We start from the raw sequence: 22,961 nt of genomic DNA, 5'->3' as shown, positions 1-22,961 counted from the left end.
AGGGAATTACAACTATAATATGAACAATAAAATTACAATTAATATTAAATTTACAATTACAATTACAATAAAAATTAAAGTACGACAAGAGTACCTGATTAATGAAAGCTAGACAATTTTATCATAGAAGTTAAGAACAAAGAATATTTTTGTATTTACTGAATTAAAAATTAAACCTACAATAACAAAATTCTATAGTGATGAAATTACCGGATATTGAAATATTTTGTGATAGATTAAGAGAACTATTTACAAGAAACCATGTCTGAACGAGTCTCAATTACTGACCAAGTGCCTAGTAAGTTTGCGTTTGAATTCAATTTTATTTCGACAGTCCCTGATGCTAGCAGATAACGAATTGCAGAATCTTGGCAGGGCTATTGTGAAAGAGGATGAGTATGAGGAGGTGCGATGGGATGGTATTGTTAGTATTGTTTCATGGCGAGAGCGTGTGTTCAGATTGTGGTGGGAAGAAAGGTAAGTGAAGCGAGACGACAGGTACGAAGGAATAGAAGAGTTCAAGATTTCGAAGAGAAGGAGAAGTGAATGTAAATTTCTTTTCTTATCTAGTCTAAGCCAACCTATTGTTTCCAGGAATGGGGTAATATGGTCATATTTACGAACATTGCTTACAAAACTACACACAAATTATGAGCACGTTGAAGTTTCGTTTTGTTGTCGCTGGAGAGGTCAGTCAGTAAAATGTCCGCATAGTCAAAGTAGGGAAATATAAGCATCTGCACAAGGGACTTTTTTAAGCAAGAGGGAAGATGAATATTTATCCTTTTTAGCACATGGATAATAGAATATACTTTTCTGCAGGTACAAATTATAGGTAAATTTCCTTGTAATGTATTACACCATACTTTTGTGGAATAGGGCCCAGAAGTCAGTGTTGCGAATGCGTACAAATTTGCGTATATATTTCAAAAAAGGGAGGAAGAACATGGTGGACCACTTATTCCAGTTTCAAAACGTAACGGGGAGGGTAGCAGCTTAAGTGCAAAAAAAAATCGATCCAAATGATGCTCAGAAGAATACTATGCAGGTATATTTACTAATACTATGATGGCAAAGGAACTTACTTCGAGATTTCAGGCCAGTCAGTAGTGCAAGTAGCACTCATTGGCAATGCTATGCTGTAGCTGCCTTCAGCCCCTATTTCTATCTTCCCTCACCCACCTTCAGTCGTGCACTAACCCCTAACATCGCAGAATGAGAATCTAGGTGAAGGGCCGCTCCCTTTCTGGGTTGTTCTCTGTGCCCAGTGGGTTCTTGGAAGGCGCCCCCTGCACACAGCCAGCAACCCCTTCTGTCTGACTGAACACCATCATGTCTACTTCACTTCTGGGCGGGGGTATGCCACCCACATCTCTCTTCTTGACAGCTGCCGTCACTTGTTTCTCCTGCTGCAAGGTTAGCTGTGTCGGAGGTGAGACGGCTCGCTGGACTGTTGCCTGCTGCTTGTCGACTCGCACTTCGCCGGCCTCGTACGCTGGCTCCACCTCCAGCGGGTGAGACAGGTGGTGGCGGCTCTTGAGTAGTGAACACAGCTGTGGCAAACATAATGCATAATATATAATAACGAAACTCTGAGGGATTATTTTTCTTTTTCCTTAAAAGGGGGTTTACATAAAATGGGAAGAAATTAAACCAAACCCTTTAACTCTATTAAATATACAATATAATCTAAATTTAACAGAAGAAATACTGAAATCAGAAGTAAACACTGAAATACTGAAACAATTGTCTTTAGAGACAATTAATATTAGGTACCCTCCACAAAACTGGCTTCATTTATACACCGATGGATCCTTGATCTCCAGAGAACAAGGTGCCGGTGCAGGTGTTACGTGCTGTCTCTTCTCACTTTATAGATCTCTTGGGTATGGAACAACAAGTTCTGATGGAGAAATCATTGCAATAAGTGAAAGTGTCAGGAATCTCCTATGCCACATCATTAAATTTAAGAATGCAGTTATATTGTCAGACTCCAAAGCAGCTATTCTATCAATAGTCTCTAAACACACACCTTCATCTCAAACAGCAGAAATAACTAAAATGCTCTCTCAATTAATATCACTCAATAAAAGAATTGTATTCCAATGGATACCATCCCATTGTGGAATCCTGGGAAACGAGAATGCGGATGCTTTAGCAAAGAAGGGCAGCACTGCTACTTACAGACCTGTTACTAAATCTATGTATTACTCTGTGAAGAGATTTATTAAATCTACATACTTAGACTTCAACAAACAAAATTTGATAACTCAATCCCAAGGGAAAAAATGGAACTCTCTGCATCAAAATCCACAGTTAATTCCCGATTTACCACGAAAATCGTCTGTAGCTGCATTTAGATTGGCAACAGGCCATGATTGTTTGGCCAAACACCTGCATAGAATTGGAATATATCAGTCCCCTAACTGCCCATTGTGCAACTCAAACCAAGAAATGGATTCGGAACACCTCAAAATCTGTGCTTCAGTGGCTGGTCATGATAATATCTTTGAAAAATATTGGAGTGCAAGAGGTCAAATGACTTTATTGTCAAACGCCTGGCATTAGAAAACAACAACAACATAATATGGGAAGGAAAGGCTAAAATAACTAGTACTAACATGTGTATCTTATACCAAACATTGTAATTATTTAATTAGGCCTGACTATGTGTTTATCTATGTGAAATATTAACCATGCTATCCCTATTTTCTTTTTATCTGCTTCAGTATACCCAGCAGTCCTTGTTAAAACATATTTCACTGGCCATGACTTTTTCTACTACACTTTCATATGGTTCAGGCTTACAATACTCCATTAAAATCGGTCATGCCGTGGTAGTATAGCCTTTGATTCTTGAATGTTTCTGGGTCATAGGAGGTTTGAAAAGATTATTAATAATTTCCATTGATCACTTGTGAATTAGAATTATTGCTGGTCATGTCAATATCTTCTCATTGCCAATATAATAAACTAAATATCTGCACTTAGCCTACGTGTAAATACTAGTTGAAAAATTGAATTCCTTTTTTTTTTTTTATACTATGCCAGAATGTCTGTGTTAAAATTATTATTATTATTATTATTATTATTATTCACGCCATTCCATAAAATAGGGAATTTTTACCTAAAAACGATTAAGAAAAACTCTACATATGAGTAGTCAAATTGGAGCTAATAATAATAATAATAATAATAATAATAATAATAATAATAATAAAGTTTTTTTTTTTTTGAGGTTTCAGTACTCCAAAATTTTGTTTGATGTATAAATGTAAATAGTTTGTGTCAATGTCATCCTAACCAATTTTTTTATAAAACTGTTGTTGTTATCTAATGCCAGGCTTTGGCAACAAAGCCATTAGCGTTCTTGCTCTCCAATATTTCTCTCTGGTGGATCCATCAGGTAGAACTTCACAGGTTATGAGATGATCTTCAGTCATTTCTTCTTCTTTGTTGCATAGAGGGCAATTTGGATTTGTGTAAATTCCTATTTTATTCAAATGTTTGGCCAAATAATCGTGTTCTGTAAGGAGTCTGAATTTTGCTACTGCAGATTTACGTGGGATTTCTGGAATAATTTCTGGTTTTTTATTAAAATGCTCCATTTTTTATCTTTGGCTTTGGTACATAGTGCTTGGTTTTGCTTGATTTTATATTTATTTTTAATTAGTCTTTTGATGGATGTAAAAGGTAGGCTTGTCTTTGTATTCTGAATTAAATTGGTCTACTAACGATAACAACTCAGGATCAGGAATTACGTGTGCGATATTCTCATTTTATCAACCAGCAGGATATTAAAACAACAAATTTTGATGCGGAAATAATGGCTATTCATATCTCTCTCCAACACCTACTGTACAGAATAGATAAATTTCAAAATGCTGTCATTCTCTCTGATTCTAAAGCAGCATTATATGCAATAAATTCATATAAAATGATGTCAATCCAAATTAAAGAATGTCACAAAATGATCAACAACTTCAAAAACTACAGAAAAGAATTCTATTGGAATGGATACCTGCACAATGCAGAATTGCTGGAAATGAAACTGCTGACTTTCTTGCCAAAAAAGGATCCAATTTAATTCATATACCAAACATTGTAATTATTTAATTAGGCCTACAATTATTATTCACAGCCATTCCATAAAATAGGGAATTTTTACCTGAAAACGATTAAGAAAAACTCTACATATGAGTAGTCAAATTGGAGCTCGCAATAATAATAATTATTTATTTATTTATTATTTATTATTAATATTTGTGTGCTGAACAACAGCCAGAGGCCAATTATAGTTCAGCACAATACACAAACAGAAGATACAAAGATGCAAGAATAAATAAATAGTACCTTAAATCAAGAAAAGCATACATAAATAAAATTGAGAACAAGAACAGTAAATACTAATAATCAAAACGAAACTATACCTTAAAAGGATCTAAATTGTGTCCATGCAAATTGGCATATCTTATGCATCTACAGACTGGAGAAAGTGATTTTGAATTTGTTATAAAATTTTTTTTGAAATCTTAAACCCTTTGTAGGAATACGAAGGCTGATATTGTTTATGATAGACTCACAATCAATATCACCCTTGATCACTTTGCAAAAAAATTGATAATCAAGATTTTGACGTCTAGAATAAAGGCTACAACATTTAAAATATTTACAGGTAATCATATAATTGAAGTCAGAGGAATTGGGTATAAATCGAAAAGCACATAAGAAAATAAGTTTTCTTTGAATATTTTCCAATTTAATTGAAACAATTGAAGTAATGGAATTCCAGGCTACAGATGCATATTCAAGTTTAGATCGAACCAAAGTAAAGTATAGAATTAATAGAGACTCCAGAGTAGAAAAAGAATAAGTTATAGATCTTATTAAACCAAGCATTCTTATTAAATGATTATATAATATTTTATTATATAATAATAATGATAATAATAATAATAATAATAAAGTTTTTTTTTTTTTGAGGTTTCAGTACCCAAAATTCTGTTTGATGTATAAATGTAAATAGTTTGTGTCAATGTCATCCTAACCAATTTTTTCTGAAACTTATCACATGGTTTCAACACTGTTGTGTACTATGTGGTGCATCGAGATCAGCTGCCTCCATATGGTCAGAAGCACCTAAAGTTGTTAATAACTATTTAAAGAGCTGTAAGTAAGTTTCGTTGAACTGCAAAGAGGAAAATAAATTCAAAATAAAACTTTAAATTTTTCGTCCCACCCGTAACATTGCCAGCAGCTTTTATTTATTTATTTTTCTAGGTGAATATCTAAATATATATAATTTGAACTGGTAATGAAAATTACGGGTAAATGGCTGAACGGATTTTAATAAATGACCCATCATTTTGAAGCTTGGAACCCAAAATTTTTCAGAAAAAATAGTAGTTTTCAATGAAATTTCAGTTTTCCTATGTCATTTTCCTATTTTCCAAAATCCGTCGTCAGTTTTCAGAAATAATGGCTTTTAGAGAATAAAACAAAACATAAAAACACTACAATAAACAATATCACACGAAGGCTACGACATATTTAGAGTTCAGATGGCTCAGATTCTCTGACATCATAATACCAATATGTCGATCTTCATTTGTGTAACTTTTTCAGAATGTTTCTGTAATATTGGTTATTAAATACTTCAAGATTTACTAAAAAAAATTTACAGGTCAGATTCTCTGGTGTGTAATTTTCTGATTACAGCTGTCTGTGTATTGGATATTAAAAACTACAAAACTTAAGAATGTTTGATGACATTATTACCATTAAAAATTAAATATTATTATAGTGAATGCCATGATGTGAGTATTTGTAACTTATTATACAGATTGATGTTTTATTGATGATAGGAAAGTGAAAGCTTTTGGGGTTATATAAGTAGGCGTAGAGAATCTCTGAAATTAGATCTTCATTTCTATAATATTTACTGAGTGACGGCTATATATAGTAGTGTATACAAAACTTAAGTAAGATAATATTGTTATTAAAAATGAAATATTTTTATAGTTATTAATCAAGTGGTATAGGTCTTTTCCATATATTTAATGAAACTCAAGAACTGAAGATGTAGCCTATAGGTTCAATAAAAAATATTTAGCACAAAGAAAACCATTCAGAGGGATATGTTTCATTATTATGGAAGCAAATAACTTCCAAAATGTGTGGTATTCTTGAATGGAAATAATTTTGAAAAATTTTAATTTGAACTTCTAATGAACTTAGTTTGCAGCATTTGCTGCACAAGCCACTAGTAATATATATTTTAAGGATCTTGGAAAAATAATAAAATGTACACAAAAAAAATAGATTAATAATAAAAAAACAACACAGTGGGATACATATTGGCGTTAAGTGATAAATAAACACGATTTACATGATTAAATAATAAAAATAAGAAACAAAAAAAAAAAAGACAATGTACTAGGAGCAGCTCCTATTCTAAGGGAAAAATGTTTCGGTCTAGGAGTAATTTCTTTTTAAAATGCAATTTTATTTCTTGAGCACCAAGTGCAATCGACATGACTGTTGCTAATCATCTTTGTGAATGAGCAGTGTCTAGTACGAACCTCTCGCAAGCCATCTATGGCCTGCACAGCCTCCGGACTAGCAGAAGGGGACAGGTTGCGCTGAAGCACCGAGTGATACTGCAAGAGCTTCATGCGGCTGATGGACATCACAGCGTGGGCATGCTCCAGCTCCTGCCTTACCAAGGCTGGGTCCTGTAAGCAACAATCACAACAGTTGCTAGTGCACAGCATCATGAAGTATTCAAAGAAATGAGAACTCGTGTGAAATTTGAATGACACTATTTCGCGAATAATAATAAATACATAAATAATAAAAATAAGACAACCTAATTATATTACTATTAAATAAGATACTGAAGTTGCTAACTTAATATATTTCTGAATAATTGATTAAATGGCGATTTTACTCGTGTTAATTATGTAAGCATGTGCGGCTTACAGCTGTTTCAGTGTTTTTTTTTAGTAGGTTATTTTACGACGCTTTATCAACATCTTTAGCGTCTGAATGAGATGAAGGTGATAATGCCGGTGAAATGAGTCCAGGGTCCAACACCGAAAGTTACCCAGCATTTGCTCATATTGGGTTGAGGGAAAACCCCGGAAAAAACCTCAACCAGGTAACTTTCCCCGACCGAGAATCAAACCCGGGCCACCTAGTTTCGCGGCTAGAAGCGCTAACCGTTACTCCACAGGTGTGGACGTTTCGGTGTTTCTTCACACCATCCTCAGAGCCTCCTAGATCTCGGCGTCATCTCGAACTTCGCTGCATGTTGTGTGTGTGCGTTCGATTGTTGAAAAGTGTTGAAATGTGGTGTCAAATAGTGTGTGTGTTCTGAAATTGATCTGTGTGTTGAGAATTTGATCAGGGTGTGTTTTAGTGTGTCTGTATATTTCATATTGTTCTAGTGTGTTGAGTTTTTGGTTTTTGGGTTGTATGTGTAGGATTTCTATGTCTGTATTTATGTTATTGTATGTGTGGTTAGCATTAGTTATGTGTTCGGCATATGTAGATGTATTGTGTCCTCTGGTTATTGCTTTAATGTGTTCTTTGTATCGAGTTTGGAATGATCTGCCTGTCTGTCCAATGTAGAAACTGTCGCAACTATTACATGTGAGTTTGTATACACCTGTGTGGTTGTATTTATTTGTTTGTGTGTTGAGATGTCTTTGTAGTGTGTTTTCTGTTCTGTATGCTATGTTGTATTTCTGTTTTCTGAATGAGGATGCGATCTTGTGTGTGTTTTTGTTTTCGTATGTTAGTGTGATGTATTTCTTGTGTTTGTGTTGTGTTTTGCGTGTGTTTGTGTTTGTTGAGTTTTTGTTTTTGTCTTCCTTATTATGTTGTCTATTATGTTTGGATTGTATCCTTTTTCTTGTGCTATGTATTTGATTGTGTTCACTTCTTCATTGTAGTGTTGTTGGCTCATGGATATGTTGAGTAATCTGTGTACCATTGTCCTGAATGCAGCATGTTTGTGTTGTGTGGGGTGTGTGAAGTAACACCGAAACAGCTGTAAGCCGCACATGCTTACATAATTAACACAGTAAGATCGCCATTTAATCAATTATTTATATTCAAGTGTTAAAAGTAGTGTACGAAAGATTCAACATGGATAATATATTTCACTGACCGGCATGGCCTCCTGCAATATGAAATTCACAGGTAAACATTTGACAATAGCTGTAGAAATTATGATTATTGAAACAGAAAAATTAAACAAATATTTGAGGTTATAACATTTTATTTTGAACCAGGTACTTTTATTTAGTGAATTATCGACAAGATGAGAACTCTTGTGATATTAGAATAAGACTATTTCGCGAAAATATTAATAAATAATTTATAACACACAGAAACAGATTATATTATAAATTAAGATATTTAATACTTACATTTGCTAGTTCGGCCATCATGCAATATCACGGCCCACTGTATTGTTAAGGAAACTACGAAAATATTTTAACATCTGAACATCAGATGCGAGAAGATATAAAACAAATGCGCATCAGGTGCGACAAGATTACAATTATTGATAGTTGGTTTTGATTGGTTAAAACTCAGATTTTTACACTCCATTGGAGCATACATGAACGAAGCAGTCGTTTAAATTATACCTACTAATCGTTATTGTTGCCTCATCATGTACCAGTATACATTTCTATTACTGTAACTGATACAAGTGACAGTTTTCAATCCTGTTTATTGCACGTCAGTTTTATTGCTTGCAGTCACCAGAATGTAAATATTTTGTTTGGTTACCAGCTTTTGTTTTTGTATGTGGTAACAGCTTTCTGTAAGCCTACAGTCGCACATACTGTCCTTGTGATGTTGGGATCTAGGAGTATGTAGCTATTAATTTCAATGTCAGAAGTTGGTAAACAAAAATGTAGTCTCCCATTAGAACATGCAATTCAGTATTTATTGAATTTTACAGCATTTATTAAGTTTTTCTGTCGAAATCCTGTAAGATGTATAATGGATTTAATCATTTTTATTAAATTAAATCAATGTGCTAGTAGCTAGTGTTATTGTATTACACAATTTTGTTCAAAGTTATATCCTAAAAGAACTTAGATATTATTGTTGAAATTAAACGTGTCTATCAAATAAATTTAAATTATTTAATTATTTATCGTTGTTTTGGTAACTATTACAGTTCTGCAGAATGAATTAACGACAATAATCAAAGTTGCAAAGTATTCTTGTTCACACACACGTCATATTTCAATACAACATCATGCAGCAGCACAATCTCAACATACATCAAGCGTGTATCCATCAACAATAGTGCCATCAGTGTCGCCCCTTCCACCAGTGGCTCCACTCTTCTTGGTTGGCTTACCACCCAGCCAACGGTCTGGTCTCGTTGACAACTTCTTGAACCTGTAAACGCAATCAAATTCATAATTACCAATACGATATATCGGCAACACATGTCATTTAAAAATGTCCTACTATAAATAGACAATTGATATTTATTTATTTATTTATATTAAATAACAGATGATAGAAAGAATCGGGAACACATGTATGAACAAAGCTCGTGTTCCGGTGTAGTTATATCTACATACAATCAATCTTCTTAATGTATCCAGCTGTTGCTGACAACATAAAGTCCACTATAGTCCACTGTAGTCTATTCAGTTATTTTTCACGAGAAATGAGGGGTATTTTGATCGGTGTTCATTATAGATGCCTGTTGCTAGTAGCCAGAGTTGGGGTGTAGTCAATATATACTGCAGGGCTGTGTCTTCTGCAACTGTACTGATGATTTTAATTTACTTCTTTTGTGGTTTATGGATGGACAGTATAGAAGAATGTGTTCCAGATCTTCATCATGATTATTACACCACCAGACAAGTAGGATTATCAGAAATGTGAAATCGGTGTAGGTACAATTGAGTGACAATGTGACCTCTTCTGGCTCTTGCTAAAAATGTTTGAACATGTCTGGGCAAGTTTTTGTACATTTCCAGGTCATTTGGTTTCTTTTGTACAGACTGTAAAATTGTTCCTTTCTGAGAAGAGAGCCAATTGTTGATCCATAGGTTTGTAAAATGAGACTTTACTGAAGCAAAAGCATTGGATAGAGATATCACTTGAAGAGGTACCCACATAAGCTGCATTAACACCAACGCAGTCCCACTATATTTTTACTCCAAGGGGGCTATATCTATACTAATAATAAATCTGTAGCCGAAATTTTTCTGGTAATTTTCGATTTTCCAAAAATAATTGGTCGTAACATATATAATTAACCACCCTGAAACCGAAAATCGCTTTTTTGAAATTTTTGTTTGTATGTCTGTTTGTCTATCTGTATGTTTGTTACCTTTTCACGCGATAATGGATGAACCGATTCTGATGAAAATTGGAATATAAATTATGTTCGTTGTAACTTAGATTTTAGGCTATATGGCATTCAAAATACATTATTTAAAAGGGGGGTTATAAGGGGGCCTGAATTAAATAAATCGAAATATCTCGCTTATTATTGATTTATGTGAAAAATGTTACATAACAAACGTTTCTTTAAAAATAATTTGCGATAAGTTTTATTCTGTACAAAATTTTGATAAGACTGATAATTAATGAGATAAATGAATTTTAAAATTAAAATAACTGCCATCTAAGACCGTATAATGAAATAAAAAACAAATGACTTCGTCTATAAGGGGCCTTGAACAGCAACAATCGAAAGCTATGAAAGATAGCCTACAGAGAATGTTTCTATGTTTGTATGAAGTAATATCAGAAGCTAAATTAACCGATTTGTATAATTAATTATTATTTCACCATTGGAAAGTGTAGTTTCTCTAGATGGACATAATGCTATAATGTTATTACAGTAACTTGTGATATAATATAATGTAATGTAATGTAATGTAATGTAATATAATGTAATATAATATAATATAATATAATATAATATACTATATGTAATGTAATGTAATATAATATTATATAATATAATTTAAGTTATTTGAAGGGTTCAGAACCATAGTGGGCCAAACGCCATTTACTGAATACATAGAAAACAAGGGTTAAAATTAAGTTATTGCCATAATTCAATGGAAACCTATAACAAGTAAAATAAAGTATACACATTAAATCTAAATGATGTCAATGTTCATTAAACTATGGTTGCATGTAATAAAAATTAGAAACATGTTAAAGGAATTGTCATTGCACCAAATGAGTGTCTCTGGACCAAAATGATCGCATTTTAATTATTTGGATGCAATTTAAATTAAGTAACATATTAAACGATTTATCCTTCTATCAAACACAAATGTTCCCTGGATCAAACGTCCTATTTTAATTATGTAATTACTTTATATTTATTTCTAACGGGTGCAGCAGAGCGCACGGGTACGGCTAGTTTAATATAATCAAATATGTACAAAACCTATATGCACATAGAATTATTCCAATTCAGAAACAATTAAGTAAACTAAAATAACTCCAAAAGGAAATAACATTTCAATGGATACCTAGTCATTGTGGTATACCTGGAAACGAAAAAGTCAATAATATTGCAAAACAGGCAACATATTTGCTCTTAATGGGTTGAGAGAAAACCCTGGAAAAAACCTCAACCAGGTAACTTGTTCCAACCAGGATTGGAACCCGGGCCTGCTTGTTTCACAGTGCTCAGGTTCAATGGCGAACATGTTAACAAGTGACTGACGACTTGCAGAGTATTATCTGTGATGTATAATGAGAAGAAGCAGAGATTGACAGCAATAGGGTCAATACCGTCCAGAAAGTGATGCTCCTTGTGAAGAGTTCTGTGTCTTCCTGGGCACTTCCTTTTCTGCGCCTGTTGGCTGATTCCCTGCAGCTCGGTTGAGATCTGTGCGACCCCCCACGGTCACTTTAGGCAAGTTTGGAAAAGACGTCATTGCTGGCGAGCAGTGTCTCTGTAACAACCAACAATGTAGACTGTATAGATTGCTGGTAAAATTCATGTTCTGGGAATAATAAGTTAATTAAGCAGTAAAATATCACTGCAATCAAAACATATTGGGAATAAATTTGAACAAGGAACAAAAAAAAGTTTCCTTCCCAGGCAGGAAAGACGAAAGTCTTAGTTACCAGTCTATCATGCTCTGGAGTGAACAAGGCTCTTGAATCAACTACAAGGGTCGGTCCGGTTTTTTTTGCCACTACTGTACAAGGTATTCTGAGACATAATGTACCACTGGTCCACAAAATGGTTTACTCTGCTACGTACTAATATTAACTTTGTGCCATACCTGTGGATCCCTGAGGAAGAGAGCATGTTCAATAATGTAAGTTATGTCCACAGCACCTGGATAGCGCATGAGGTAGGTCATACAGGTTGTGTAATCTCCACTCAGTACTGCAACCAAACACAACGACAGCTTTCAAATTCAATGTTTAGGGCCGAATTCATAGTGAACCACTTAGAAATCAATGGAATTCTTAAGTTATAAGTAGGGGTGTGATTTTTTGGTATTAACAATATGCGCGAAATGTGTTAAAAACTCAATTTTATGCATGGAAAAGGCAAATTCCTTAACAAAAGTCCAAAATTAAGTGAAATATATCCGTCAATTTTTGCGAAATTGACAGAAATCCACGAAATTACTTCCTAATCACGATATTTTCAACAAACAAAAAAAAAAAAAAAAAAACAGGTTTCATAGAGAATTCTTATGCAAATTGACTTTCTTCCAAATAAAATGTGAAAATTTTCTTAGTTATAAAATATACTAAATGACCTGGAAATGTGCAAAAACTTCCCCAGACATGTTCAAACATTTTTAACACGAGCCAGAACAGGTCACATTGTCACTCAATTGTACCTACACCGATTTCACCTTTCTGATAATCCTACTTGTCTGTGGTGTAATAATCATGATGAAGATCTGGAACACGTTCTTCTATACTGTCCATCCATAAACCACAAAAGAAGTAAATTAAAATCATCAGTACCAGTTGCAGAAGACACAGCCCTGCAGTATATATTGACTACACCCCAACTCTGGCTACTAGCAACAGGCATCTATAATGAACACCGATCAAAATACCCCTCATTTCTCGTGAAAAACAACAACTGAATAGACTACAGTGGACTATAGTGGACTTTATGTTGTCAGCAAACAGCTGGATACGTTAAGAAGATTGATAGATAAAATATACATGAACATTTCTACATACGGGTATTTGATCGTTCAGCATTACAGGCGTGTGACATCTGGCAACAATGTACACTTAGATTCAGAGACTACTTCCAGGGAGCAGCACAAGCAGACAATGGTTATTTCTCTTTCTCGCAACAACTGCCTTTGTGATATGAAGAAGGTAATGCCAACACTACCCCACAGTGGAATAAAATTGAATTATGAATTTAATTAACGATACAACAATTTTCTCTCAGTTTCAAAGAACTGTTTCAATAATAATTTTAAAAATGTGGTTTTATTATTTTTTAAGTCTCTTTAAGGTGAGAAATATGCGCAAAATTGCTTGTTTTTTTTACGAAATAAAATTAAACTATTTCAATCGCCGAATCAGGGTAAAATAATCACCATAAAATCACATCCCTAGTTATAAGTCACCTCTGATTGAGGTTCTGCTGATATGTACATCTATTATCAGGCAGTACATCTCACTTGACGATATGTGTCAGAGGAAGAACAATACTGAAGTCTGACTAGTGTAATATTTAACTAATCAGCGATGTATGCAATGGAGGTGGAAAGGAACTGGCCACCCTATCCCATTATCTTCTGGGTTAGTTGGCGCTTATAAGTGATGCCTTATTGGTGTCACCTGTGAGGTTCAAACCTGTCTTCGGGCAGCTGACTAAACAACAAAATTCTATTTTACTGCAGGATTTATAAATATTCACCTACCATTAACAGGGCTGCCAAGTTAAAATTGTGGAATAGCTGGAAATAGTGTTTAGAGAAACTGACAACAACAAAAAATCTGACAACATTAATTGTAATTTTCATAAGAAAAATTATAATTAATAAATATTCAGCATTGAAAATGTGAAACACAATAGATACAGCCAGATTACTATGAATTTCTTTTATTATACTCTTCAGTAGCACGTCAGGCTTTATTAAAATATTTTTCATCAAACATTTTGTTCATGGCACTTTCCCTCATAGTTTAATAAAATTTTCAACATGCAATGGAAGAGAGAATAGTCTATCTTCAGTGAGAAACAAAATTCAGCTTTATTTTGCCGTCTCTATAAAAATGTAAATTGAAAATTGAAATAAACTGAATTATACAAAATAGAGACCGGCATACCACTTGTGAAAAAAGCTGACTACCAGGTATTGTGCACTGATAAGCTGACAAACCTTAGAAAAAGGCTGACACTTGGCAGCCCTGCATTAAGAACATATAAATTTTTATCGCATCATTTCTAATACCTTTTGGGCAATAACAACAATCAACGTAAAATGAATTTTCACAACTGCCAAAGCAATCTCTTGTGTCCCACTGCTTTGGAGAAAACAGCATCTGCAATGCATTGAGTTTGGAACTTAGAAAATTCAAGCAAGCCATTTTTTTTCCCCGGTTCTGTACATGCTTATCTGTGATTTCGTGTTAATCATTGTGACATGCATTTACTATTTATCGATTTTGAGAAAGCGTTTGACTCGCTTAACAGAGATTATATATGGAGAACAATAATAAAATTTGGTATACCAGAAAAAATTTGTAGACTAATTAAACTTATGTGTGAAAATTATACTTGTAATGTCATACATAAAGGTATGCTGTCAGAAAATATAACAACTACATATGGAGTGAAACCAGGGTTGTATTCTCTCTCCGATCATATTTCTGATTATTATGAATGATATTATGGAAAGGTCTGTTGGCAATGTTACAAGACGTATAAGATGGGGATTAAATGATACCTTGGAAGATCTGGATTTCGTTGATGATATCTGTCTGCTCTCCTATAGTTTTGGTGATAAGCAGAATAAAGTTAATACTTTATTAGAAGTAACAAAAGGGGCTCATATGAAAATAAACGTAAAGAAAATTAAAGAAGTGAGATTAAATAGTAAAAAGACAGATAAAGTTATAATAATAACATTGATACTGTTCAAGAATTTAAATATTTGGGTAGTATAATTGACAAGGATGGTGGAGATTTTGAGGATGTAAAGAACCGAATAAAAATGCAAATAGTGCATTTGTCCAGTTGTACCCAATATGGAAATCTTATATTATATCTAGATCTACAAAAATTAAAATCTTTAACGGTAATGTGAAATCAGTCTTATTATATGGCTGTGAGACATGGAAAATAAGTAAAATTATACAAAACAAACTGCAAACATTTGTTAATAGATGTTTACGAAGAATTTTAAAAATTAGATGGCCACACATAATCACAAACTCAGAACTATGGAAGATAACAAATCAGAAAGAAATCACAATAGAAATCAAAAGACGAAAGTGGGATTGGATAGGGCACACAATCAGGAAAGAAGATGGAGCAGTTGAAAGAATGGCTTTGGATTGGAACCCCCAGGGTAGTAGAACAAGAGGAAGGCCAAAAAATACATGGAAGAGAACAGTTTTGGAGGAAATTGCTAGGGAGGGGAAAACATGGAGCGAAGTGAAGAAGTTGGCTACAAATAGGGTCCGATGGAGGCACTTTGTGAATGCCCTATGCTCCTCATGAGGAGATACAGGAGTTTGATTGATTGATTGATTGTGACATGCGAGGTACTTTACACTGTCGCCATGTGCACAACAAAAAATACTTTTTATCACATTCTTCCTTAAAGACATCTTTCTGAACAAACATAGATTATGAGAGAGAAGCAATCTAAATCTAAGCAGGCAATCCGCCACTGATAGATGCTCGAGTACCGGAGTTGTAGGGGAGTTGAAAGAAAGGGAGAGGGTGATGCAGAGACAGTTTGCTTAGCTGCCCCTGCGACATCACTATTATGAGTAATCACGATTGCATTTTTGCCGATACTTACTTACTTACTTACTGGCGTTTAAGGAACCCGGAGGTTCATTGCCGCCCTCACATAAGCCCGCCATTGGTCCCTATCCTGAGCAAGATTAATCCAGTCTCTACCATCATATCCCACCTACCTCAAATCCATTTTAATATTATCTTCCCATCTACGTCTCGGCCTCCCTAAAGGTCTTTTTCCCTCTGGCCTCCCAACTAACACTCTATATGCATGTCTGGATTCGCCCATATGTCCTGCCCATCTCAAACGTCTGGATTTAATGTTCCTAATTATGTTTCTCCATTCTCCTGTAACTTCATCCCCCTTAGCCCCAAATATTTTCCTAAGCATCTTATTCTCAAACGCCCTTAACCTATGTTCCTCTCTCAAAGTGAGAGTCCAAGTTTCACAACCATACAGAACAACCGGTAATATAACTGTTTTATAAATTCTAACTTTCAGATTTTTTGACAGCAGACTGGATGATAAAAGCTTCTCAACTGAATAATAACAGGCATTTCCCATATTTGCATTCTTGCCGATGCCTGCCCTAAAGCATACACTGTTTCCTTCACAATATACTTAATGTCTGGCGAACTCACACTGGTACCTGATGGCTACGAGCATCGCCACCACCACGTAGTTGACCAGCTCGAAGTTGTCGCCTTCTGCAAATATGGCGTCCCACAGCACTAGCAGGTCCTGCAGGGGGAACTCCCTGCCAAACAGAAGACGCAGCCAGCGTCTGCAACAACACACCAGCCAATTATGCCCATTTCTATACATCGTGTGCTCATTTCGAAACTTGAATAATTTTAAATGTGCAGGGGACTTTACTTGTCATGGAAGCCAACAGATAGTTCCAAAACGTTGGATTTTTGTTTACTTACTTATTTATTTATTTTATTTATTTAACCTGGCAGAGATATGGCCATCAGGCCTTCTCTCCCCCTCTACCAGGGGATTACAACTACAATATTAAGAATACAATTACAATTATAATTATAATTAATATTAAATTTACAAATACAATAAAAATCAAAGTACTAAAAGATTAACTGACTAATAAAAGCTAGACAGTTTATTGTAAAAGTTAAGAAGAGAGAAATTTATTTTTTTTTATTAACTAAGTAAAAATTAAACCTACTCTACGCAGTAAGAAAATGCTTAATAAGTTTGCTTTTGAACGCTACTAAATTCCGACAGTCTCTGATGTCACTGGGTAGGGTATTCCACAAGCGCGAGAGCGAGATTGTGTATGATGATGAATACGATGATGTCTTGTGTGTTGGTATGGCTAGTATGCGGCTATTTTGCATGCGTGTAGAGATTGTGATGTGATGACAGGTAACTGAAACGGGAGGCAAGGTAGGTAGGTGTAGAGGTGTGAAGGACTTGGAAAAGGAGAACAAGAGAATGAAAATTTCTACGTTCGTTAAGCCGTAGCCAGTTTAGAGTTTGGAAGGATGGGGTAATGTGGTCAGCGTGACGGACATCGCAGACGAAGCGAACACAAGAATTATGAACACGTTGTAATCTTTGCGACTGGTTGACATTGAGGTCAGTCAGTAGAGAATCACAATAATCGAAGTGGGGCATTACTAGTGTTTCCACTAGTATTTTCTTGAGTGACAGCGGGAGGAATTTTCGAATGCTGTTTAAGGAATGTAGTATGGAAAGCACTTTTTTGATAATATGGGTTACTTGGTTATTCCAGTTTAAATGCGTATCAAAGTAAACTCCAAGGTTTTCAACACAGGAAGCAAAAGGGGTTATTGTGTCGTTTAACTTGACTAGAAGAGCAGGAGTAATATTGCATAATAGACGTTGATGTCCTACTAGGATTGTCCTACTTATGAGCGACATGTAGCAAAAAATTTCAGGTCACTTTGAATATCGGGAAACATCTTAAACTAAACATTTCTAAGTAATAGAAAGAGTTCGGCCAGCATAGTGGATCGTGCCCTGGTGCATAGCTGAGACGTCCCAGGTTCGATTCCCAGTGCCAGAACGAATTTTTCTCAAATAGATTTCTAGTTAATACTAGAGGTAGTTCACTGACATTCCAAAGAGTGGGAGCGGTATGTCCAGCTGCTGCAGATGCTCGTACAGCTGCGGGTCGGTCGGGGCCAGCAGGTTGTCCCGAATCCAGTTCAGCTGGGCCACCACTTCGTTCTCCGACCGGGAGTCCGAGCCCTGAAACATGGCACAGATCTTATCAACACAGTGACAATCACAAATTACTCACTGCACATAAAATATCTTACTTGTTCAAGTAGACAATAATAGTAATAGGTGTGTGATTTTTTGGTATTAACAATTTACGCGAAATGTATTAAAAACTTAATTTTATACATGGAAAATTGCAATCCCTTAATGAAAGCCCAAAATTAAGAGAAATGTTGTTGTTGTCTAGTGCCTTGCATCTGGCAATGAAGCCATTAGCAGTCGTGCTTCCAATACTTTTGAACTGTAGTTTCTTCTGATCTTAATGCTTCACAGATCTTCAAGTGATCTTCATTCATTTCTGCTGGATCGTTACACAGGACACATATGGGTGAAGCTGAGATACCTATTCTGTAGAGATGACTTGCTAGACAGTCGTGATTTGTCACTAGTCTGAAGGCTGCAACTGCTGTTTTCCTTGGTCTCTGGGGGATTATATCTGGGTTGGAAAGTAGTGTAATCCATTTTTTGTCTTTAGCATTTGATTCTATTTCTTGTAGGTATGAATGAGAAAATTTTGTAGTGATCAAGCGTTTTATTGAGGAATATGAGAAATTAAATTTAGACTTTTGTTTTATTGTTGTGCCTTTCTTGGCAAGTGTGTCTGCGGTTTCATTCTCCATGACTCCACAGTGTGCTGGTATCCATTGGAAATGGACAATCTTATTAAGTTTTTGGAGTTAAGAGAAATATACCCGCAAATTTTTGTGAAATTGATATAAATTGACGAAATTACTTCACAAACACAATATTTTCAACAACAACAAAAAACAAGAAGAATTCGCATGAAAAATTACTTTTTTTTTTCAAATAAAGTTTCTTCATTATAAAATACACAAGAACATTTCTACATATTTCATCATCCAGCATTACATACGTTGATATCTAGCAACGGTGTAAGCATAGTTTCAGGAACTACTTCCAGGGAGCTGCACAAGCAGAAAACAGTCATTTCTCTTTCCCGCAACAACTTCCTTCGTGAGATCAAGAGGGCAGTGTCGTCACCCCCTCACAGTCGAACGAAATTGAATTATGAATTTAATTAATGATGCAAACAATTTTCTGTTAGTTTCAAAGGGACTGAACAATAATAATTAAAACAATATTATTTTACTACTTTTTAAGTTTCTTTAGGATGCGAAATATGCAGGAAATCGCTTGTTTTTTTTTACGAAATATTCACTGAAATCAAACCATTTTAATCACCAAAATCAGGATAAAATAATCACCATAATATCACGCCCCTATATATGGATCATATGCGGAGACTATGAGGAAGGCAGAAAATAGGAAAGATTGGAGAATGCTGGGTTTACAGTGAAAGACGTGGCTTTTGAATAAACGAATAATCACCATCAGAGGTAGACAAATCTCGGGTGTCATGTTGCATGGCACTTTAAAATTTTTATGTGGTACCTGAATTTTTTATCGAGTTCAACATGTTTTAAAACTTTGATTCCTTTTGAGCTGCTTTATATAAGGTTGAACAAGTTAATTTCCTGACCAAAACAGTGAGGACAATTTACATAATTTATCAACTCACATTTCCCTGTGGAGACTGAAGGTTGGCAGGGAAGTAGCCCGTAGGAGTTGGTGTGAGGTCATTTATTCGATAACAAGACTCAATTCCACTCATGATTCTACAAAACAGCGTGCTGCAAGCAAGAAAATGTCCATTACTTCAACACTAGAGACACACCTGGTGGACAGAGTATCTTTACTGCACCCACAACAAAAAGACATGTTTTTGGGATCAATGATTTTGGATGGAAGTTGGTGGTGTAAAAGCGAAGTCAAATTATATAATACTGTAAAGGTTACTGAGTTACAGATAGAGAGAATTGCAGTCTGCTGTCCCCTTTGTTTACATAACTTTTCTCCACTAAAGAGCATGGAGGATGAGTGAGTGAGTACAAATTGATTTCTTAGTGCAATCTGCACACATTTAGGAAGTGCATTTAGATGTAATATTGAAACAGTAAGGCAATATTCAAGTAACTGATATCATACTCACTAAGCATCTTCTTCAAGAAAAGCTGGATCAAGAACTTCTGCAATTACATCACTGAAAAATTAAACAGAATTACAAATTTAATAAAACTAGTCAATGAACTTCTGTTCCTTGATACAGTGTTAGACAAAATTACTACTGTACAGTACATTGTATATATTGGGTTCAAAAAGCTTCCGGAATATATTTTTTACACCGAAATGAATTTTGTTATTGGTATATTTCTTTCTAAGGAAATTAATAAAACTTCTTGAAAATGCACAAACTAAAATGTTTTCAGTGGATACCATCACACTTTGGCATAAATGGTAATGACATTGCTGATGAACTAGAACAAAAAAAAGAGCACAAAGTTACTTAATTACTTACTTACTTACAAATGACTTTTAGAGAACCCTGAGGTTCATTGCCACTCTCACATAAACCTGCCATCGGTCCCTATCATGAGCAAGACTAATCCAGTCCCTACCATCATGTCCCATCTCTCTCAAATCTATTTTAATATCATCCTCTCATCTACGTCTCAGTCTCCCCAATAGTACATTATGCAACGAGCCTCTAATGGTAGTAATTAAGACGCGAGTATGTTTGTTTATGAAACGAGCGCAAGCGAGTTTCATAATTTTCATACGAGCGTCTTAATCACCATTATAGGCAAGTTTCATACTACTTCTTATGCTCGGCCATATTTCTAACTTGAAATTATTCATAAGTATTCATGTTATGGTTATCTAAGTGAAGAGTGGAACTGACCTTCTAAATTGTGAGATGTGCGCAGACGCGAAAGTACTGATTTTTTCCGAGGGACGAATGTCATTGATCTTGATATAATCTAGAGAATAACATGAACATTAATATTGATATAACCTGGAAATTGATTTAGAATTGAAAAACGACATGACAAATTGAATTTATTTGAATATTATTTACAATTAACGCTAATTATTATAGTAACAGAACATAACCTTCTGCGACAGTATTGGATTTCCAGCCTCCGTGACTTTTCGCTAATTGTCTTTCGATTGCATATCCGAGAATAATAATCGATACTTGCGGTTTTATAATGGTACAATGGTGATTTCTCATTGGCTGAACAACTGAACTATAATGAATAGTTGTACTTTAATGAGGTGCATTAAAGGGCTACTACCTGGTGTATAATTACTACATTTCGGCATGGTCGAGCATAAAAGTCTTTTTCCCTTTGCCCTCCCAATTAACACTCTATATGCACAAAATTACTTAGACAAAATGAAACTACGAGTGCTCACACATTAGGTATCAAAATTAAAAATAAATTAGAAGCAGAAATGCTACAAATATAATCAGGAATCACAAGGGGAAAAATGGACAGAAATAAATCAACTTTGGAAGACATACAGCCTAAAACTCAGGAAAGCCGTAGCTATTTTCAGGCTGAATACAGAACATGCCTGCCTTGCATCACATCTTTGTAAGATTGGAATTTACAACACTGAAGAAAATCCACTGTGCAGCATACCAGTATCGTCAATGAACAAAGAACATCTGCTTCAATGCACTAAACTGAAGAAAGAAGTGCAGCAGTGTAGAATCTGAGTGCTCTTTACTGGGAGGCAAGAAGCAAAATGGGTTAAATGATCCCAAAAGTGGCCATGGAAAATTGTAAAAACATATTTCTGTTTCTGGTGTTGGCATAATTCATGACGTCACCTCTGCAGAAGTTTCATGATCATAGTCATTGTTGTTGTGTGGCAATTGGCTGTTGTTTATGTAATATTGTTTCGTCGCATTTCAGAATGTAGGATACAGAGCAACGTGTTTTTTTAGAGATATTAAGAATGCTTCAAGAAGCTTATGGTGAAGCAGCAATGAAAACAACGCAGGTCTATGCCTGACATAAACGTTTTTCTGTAGGTCGACCAGAGTGCTGGTTATCTTTGTTATTCACACAGTCTTCATTCTGAAATGCAACGAACGAATATCACACAAACAAAAACAGACAATTGCTACTCAACAACAATGACTATGATCATGAAATTTGTACGGAAGTGACATCACGAATGATGCCAACACCAGAAACATAAATATACCATATAACATTATTCATTTCAACGAAAAAATATATTCTGGAAATTTTTTGAACCGAGTGGTATACATCTATTCATTATGTTTTAAACCATATTAGTACACAGAAATTCATGTAAATTTATTCCCAAAACCTCTGTCCGAAGTTTTTAACTGGAGGTGCAGATCGTACTTCTTTGACATTAAAATTTCACTGTACAATCCTCACGGTATCATTTGCAGCTTAAGATTATACAGGGTATCTCAAAAATAAACCCACAAATTTTTTTGGTATGTTCAATTAAATAAAAATAATAAATAAATAAGTAAATATGCTTGTGATTAGGCAGTGTGTTTATGTACATCATACATATATTATAGTCGTGACGCTGTTATTCCCAGCATGACTCCTCTTCTTTGTTTACGTCTTAGGAAGTGAAGGCTCTATAAAATCTAGGTAGGTAGTATCGTTCGCCATTTTTGTTCTTTCGTTGCTAAGCTACCACACCGTTAAACATGATCATGTCGTAGCTCCTATGATAATAAATCAAACGCACTGTAATTGAGCAAATGATTGAGTGGCAAATAACGTCCTCGTGTGCTTTCCGTGAACACCAATGAAAGAGCCAAAACGGCGGGCGATTATATTAAGCATTTAT

The 22,961-nt window shown here is 34.9% G+C and overlaps 1 protein-coding gene across 1 annotated transcript in view; it reads right to left on the bottom strand.

Moving 5' to 3' along the window:
* Positions 1-936: 936 nt before the first annotated feature.
* Positions 937-22,961, bottom strand: part of TBC1D5 (TBC1 domain family member 5) — a 35,215-nt gene continuing 13,190 nt past the window's right edge. The window contains exons 6-14 of the mRNA XM_069819508.1: positions 20,260-20,310; positions 19,789-19,900; positions 18,082-18,215; positions 16,622-16,764; positions 12,303-12,409; positions 11,803-11,966; positions 9,306-9,426; positions 6,582-6,734; positions 937-1,553 (exon numbers count right to left, since the gene is read on the bottom strand). Of these exons, the coding sequence (XP_069675609.1) occupies positions 1,224-1,553; positions 6,582-6,734; positions 9,306-9,426; positions 11,803-11,966; positions 12,303-12,409; positions 16,622-16,764; positions 18,082-18,215; positions 19,789-19,900; positions 20,260-20,310 (1,315 nt within the window). The 3' untranslated portion in view covers positions 937-1,223. The remainder of the gene's footprint in view (positions 1,554-6,581; positions 6,735-9,305; positions 9,427-11,802; positions 11,967-12,302; positions 12,410-16,621; positions 16,765-18,081; positions 18,216-19,788; positions 19,901-20,259; positions 20,311-22,961) is intronic.

The sequence above is a fragment of the Periplaneta americana genome, chromosome 2, assembly GCF_040183065.1.
Source record: "Periplaneta americana isolate PAMFEO1 chromosome 2, P.americana_PAMFEO1_priV1, whole genome shotgun sequence".
NCBI lineage: Eukaryota > Metazoa > Arthropoda > Insecta > Blattodea > Blattidae > Periplaneta > Periplaneta americana.
This window is presented reverse-complemented; position numbering and strand designations above follow the sequence as displayed.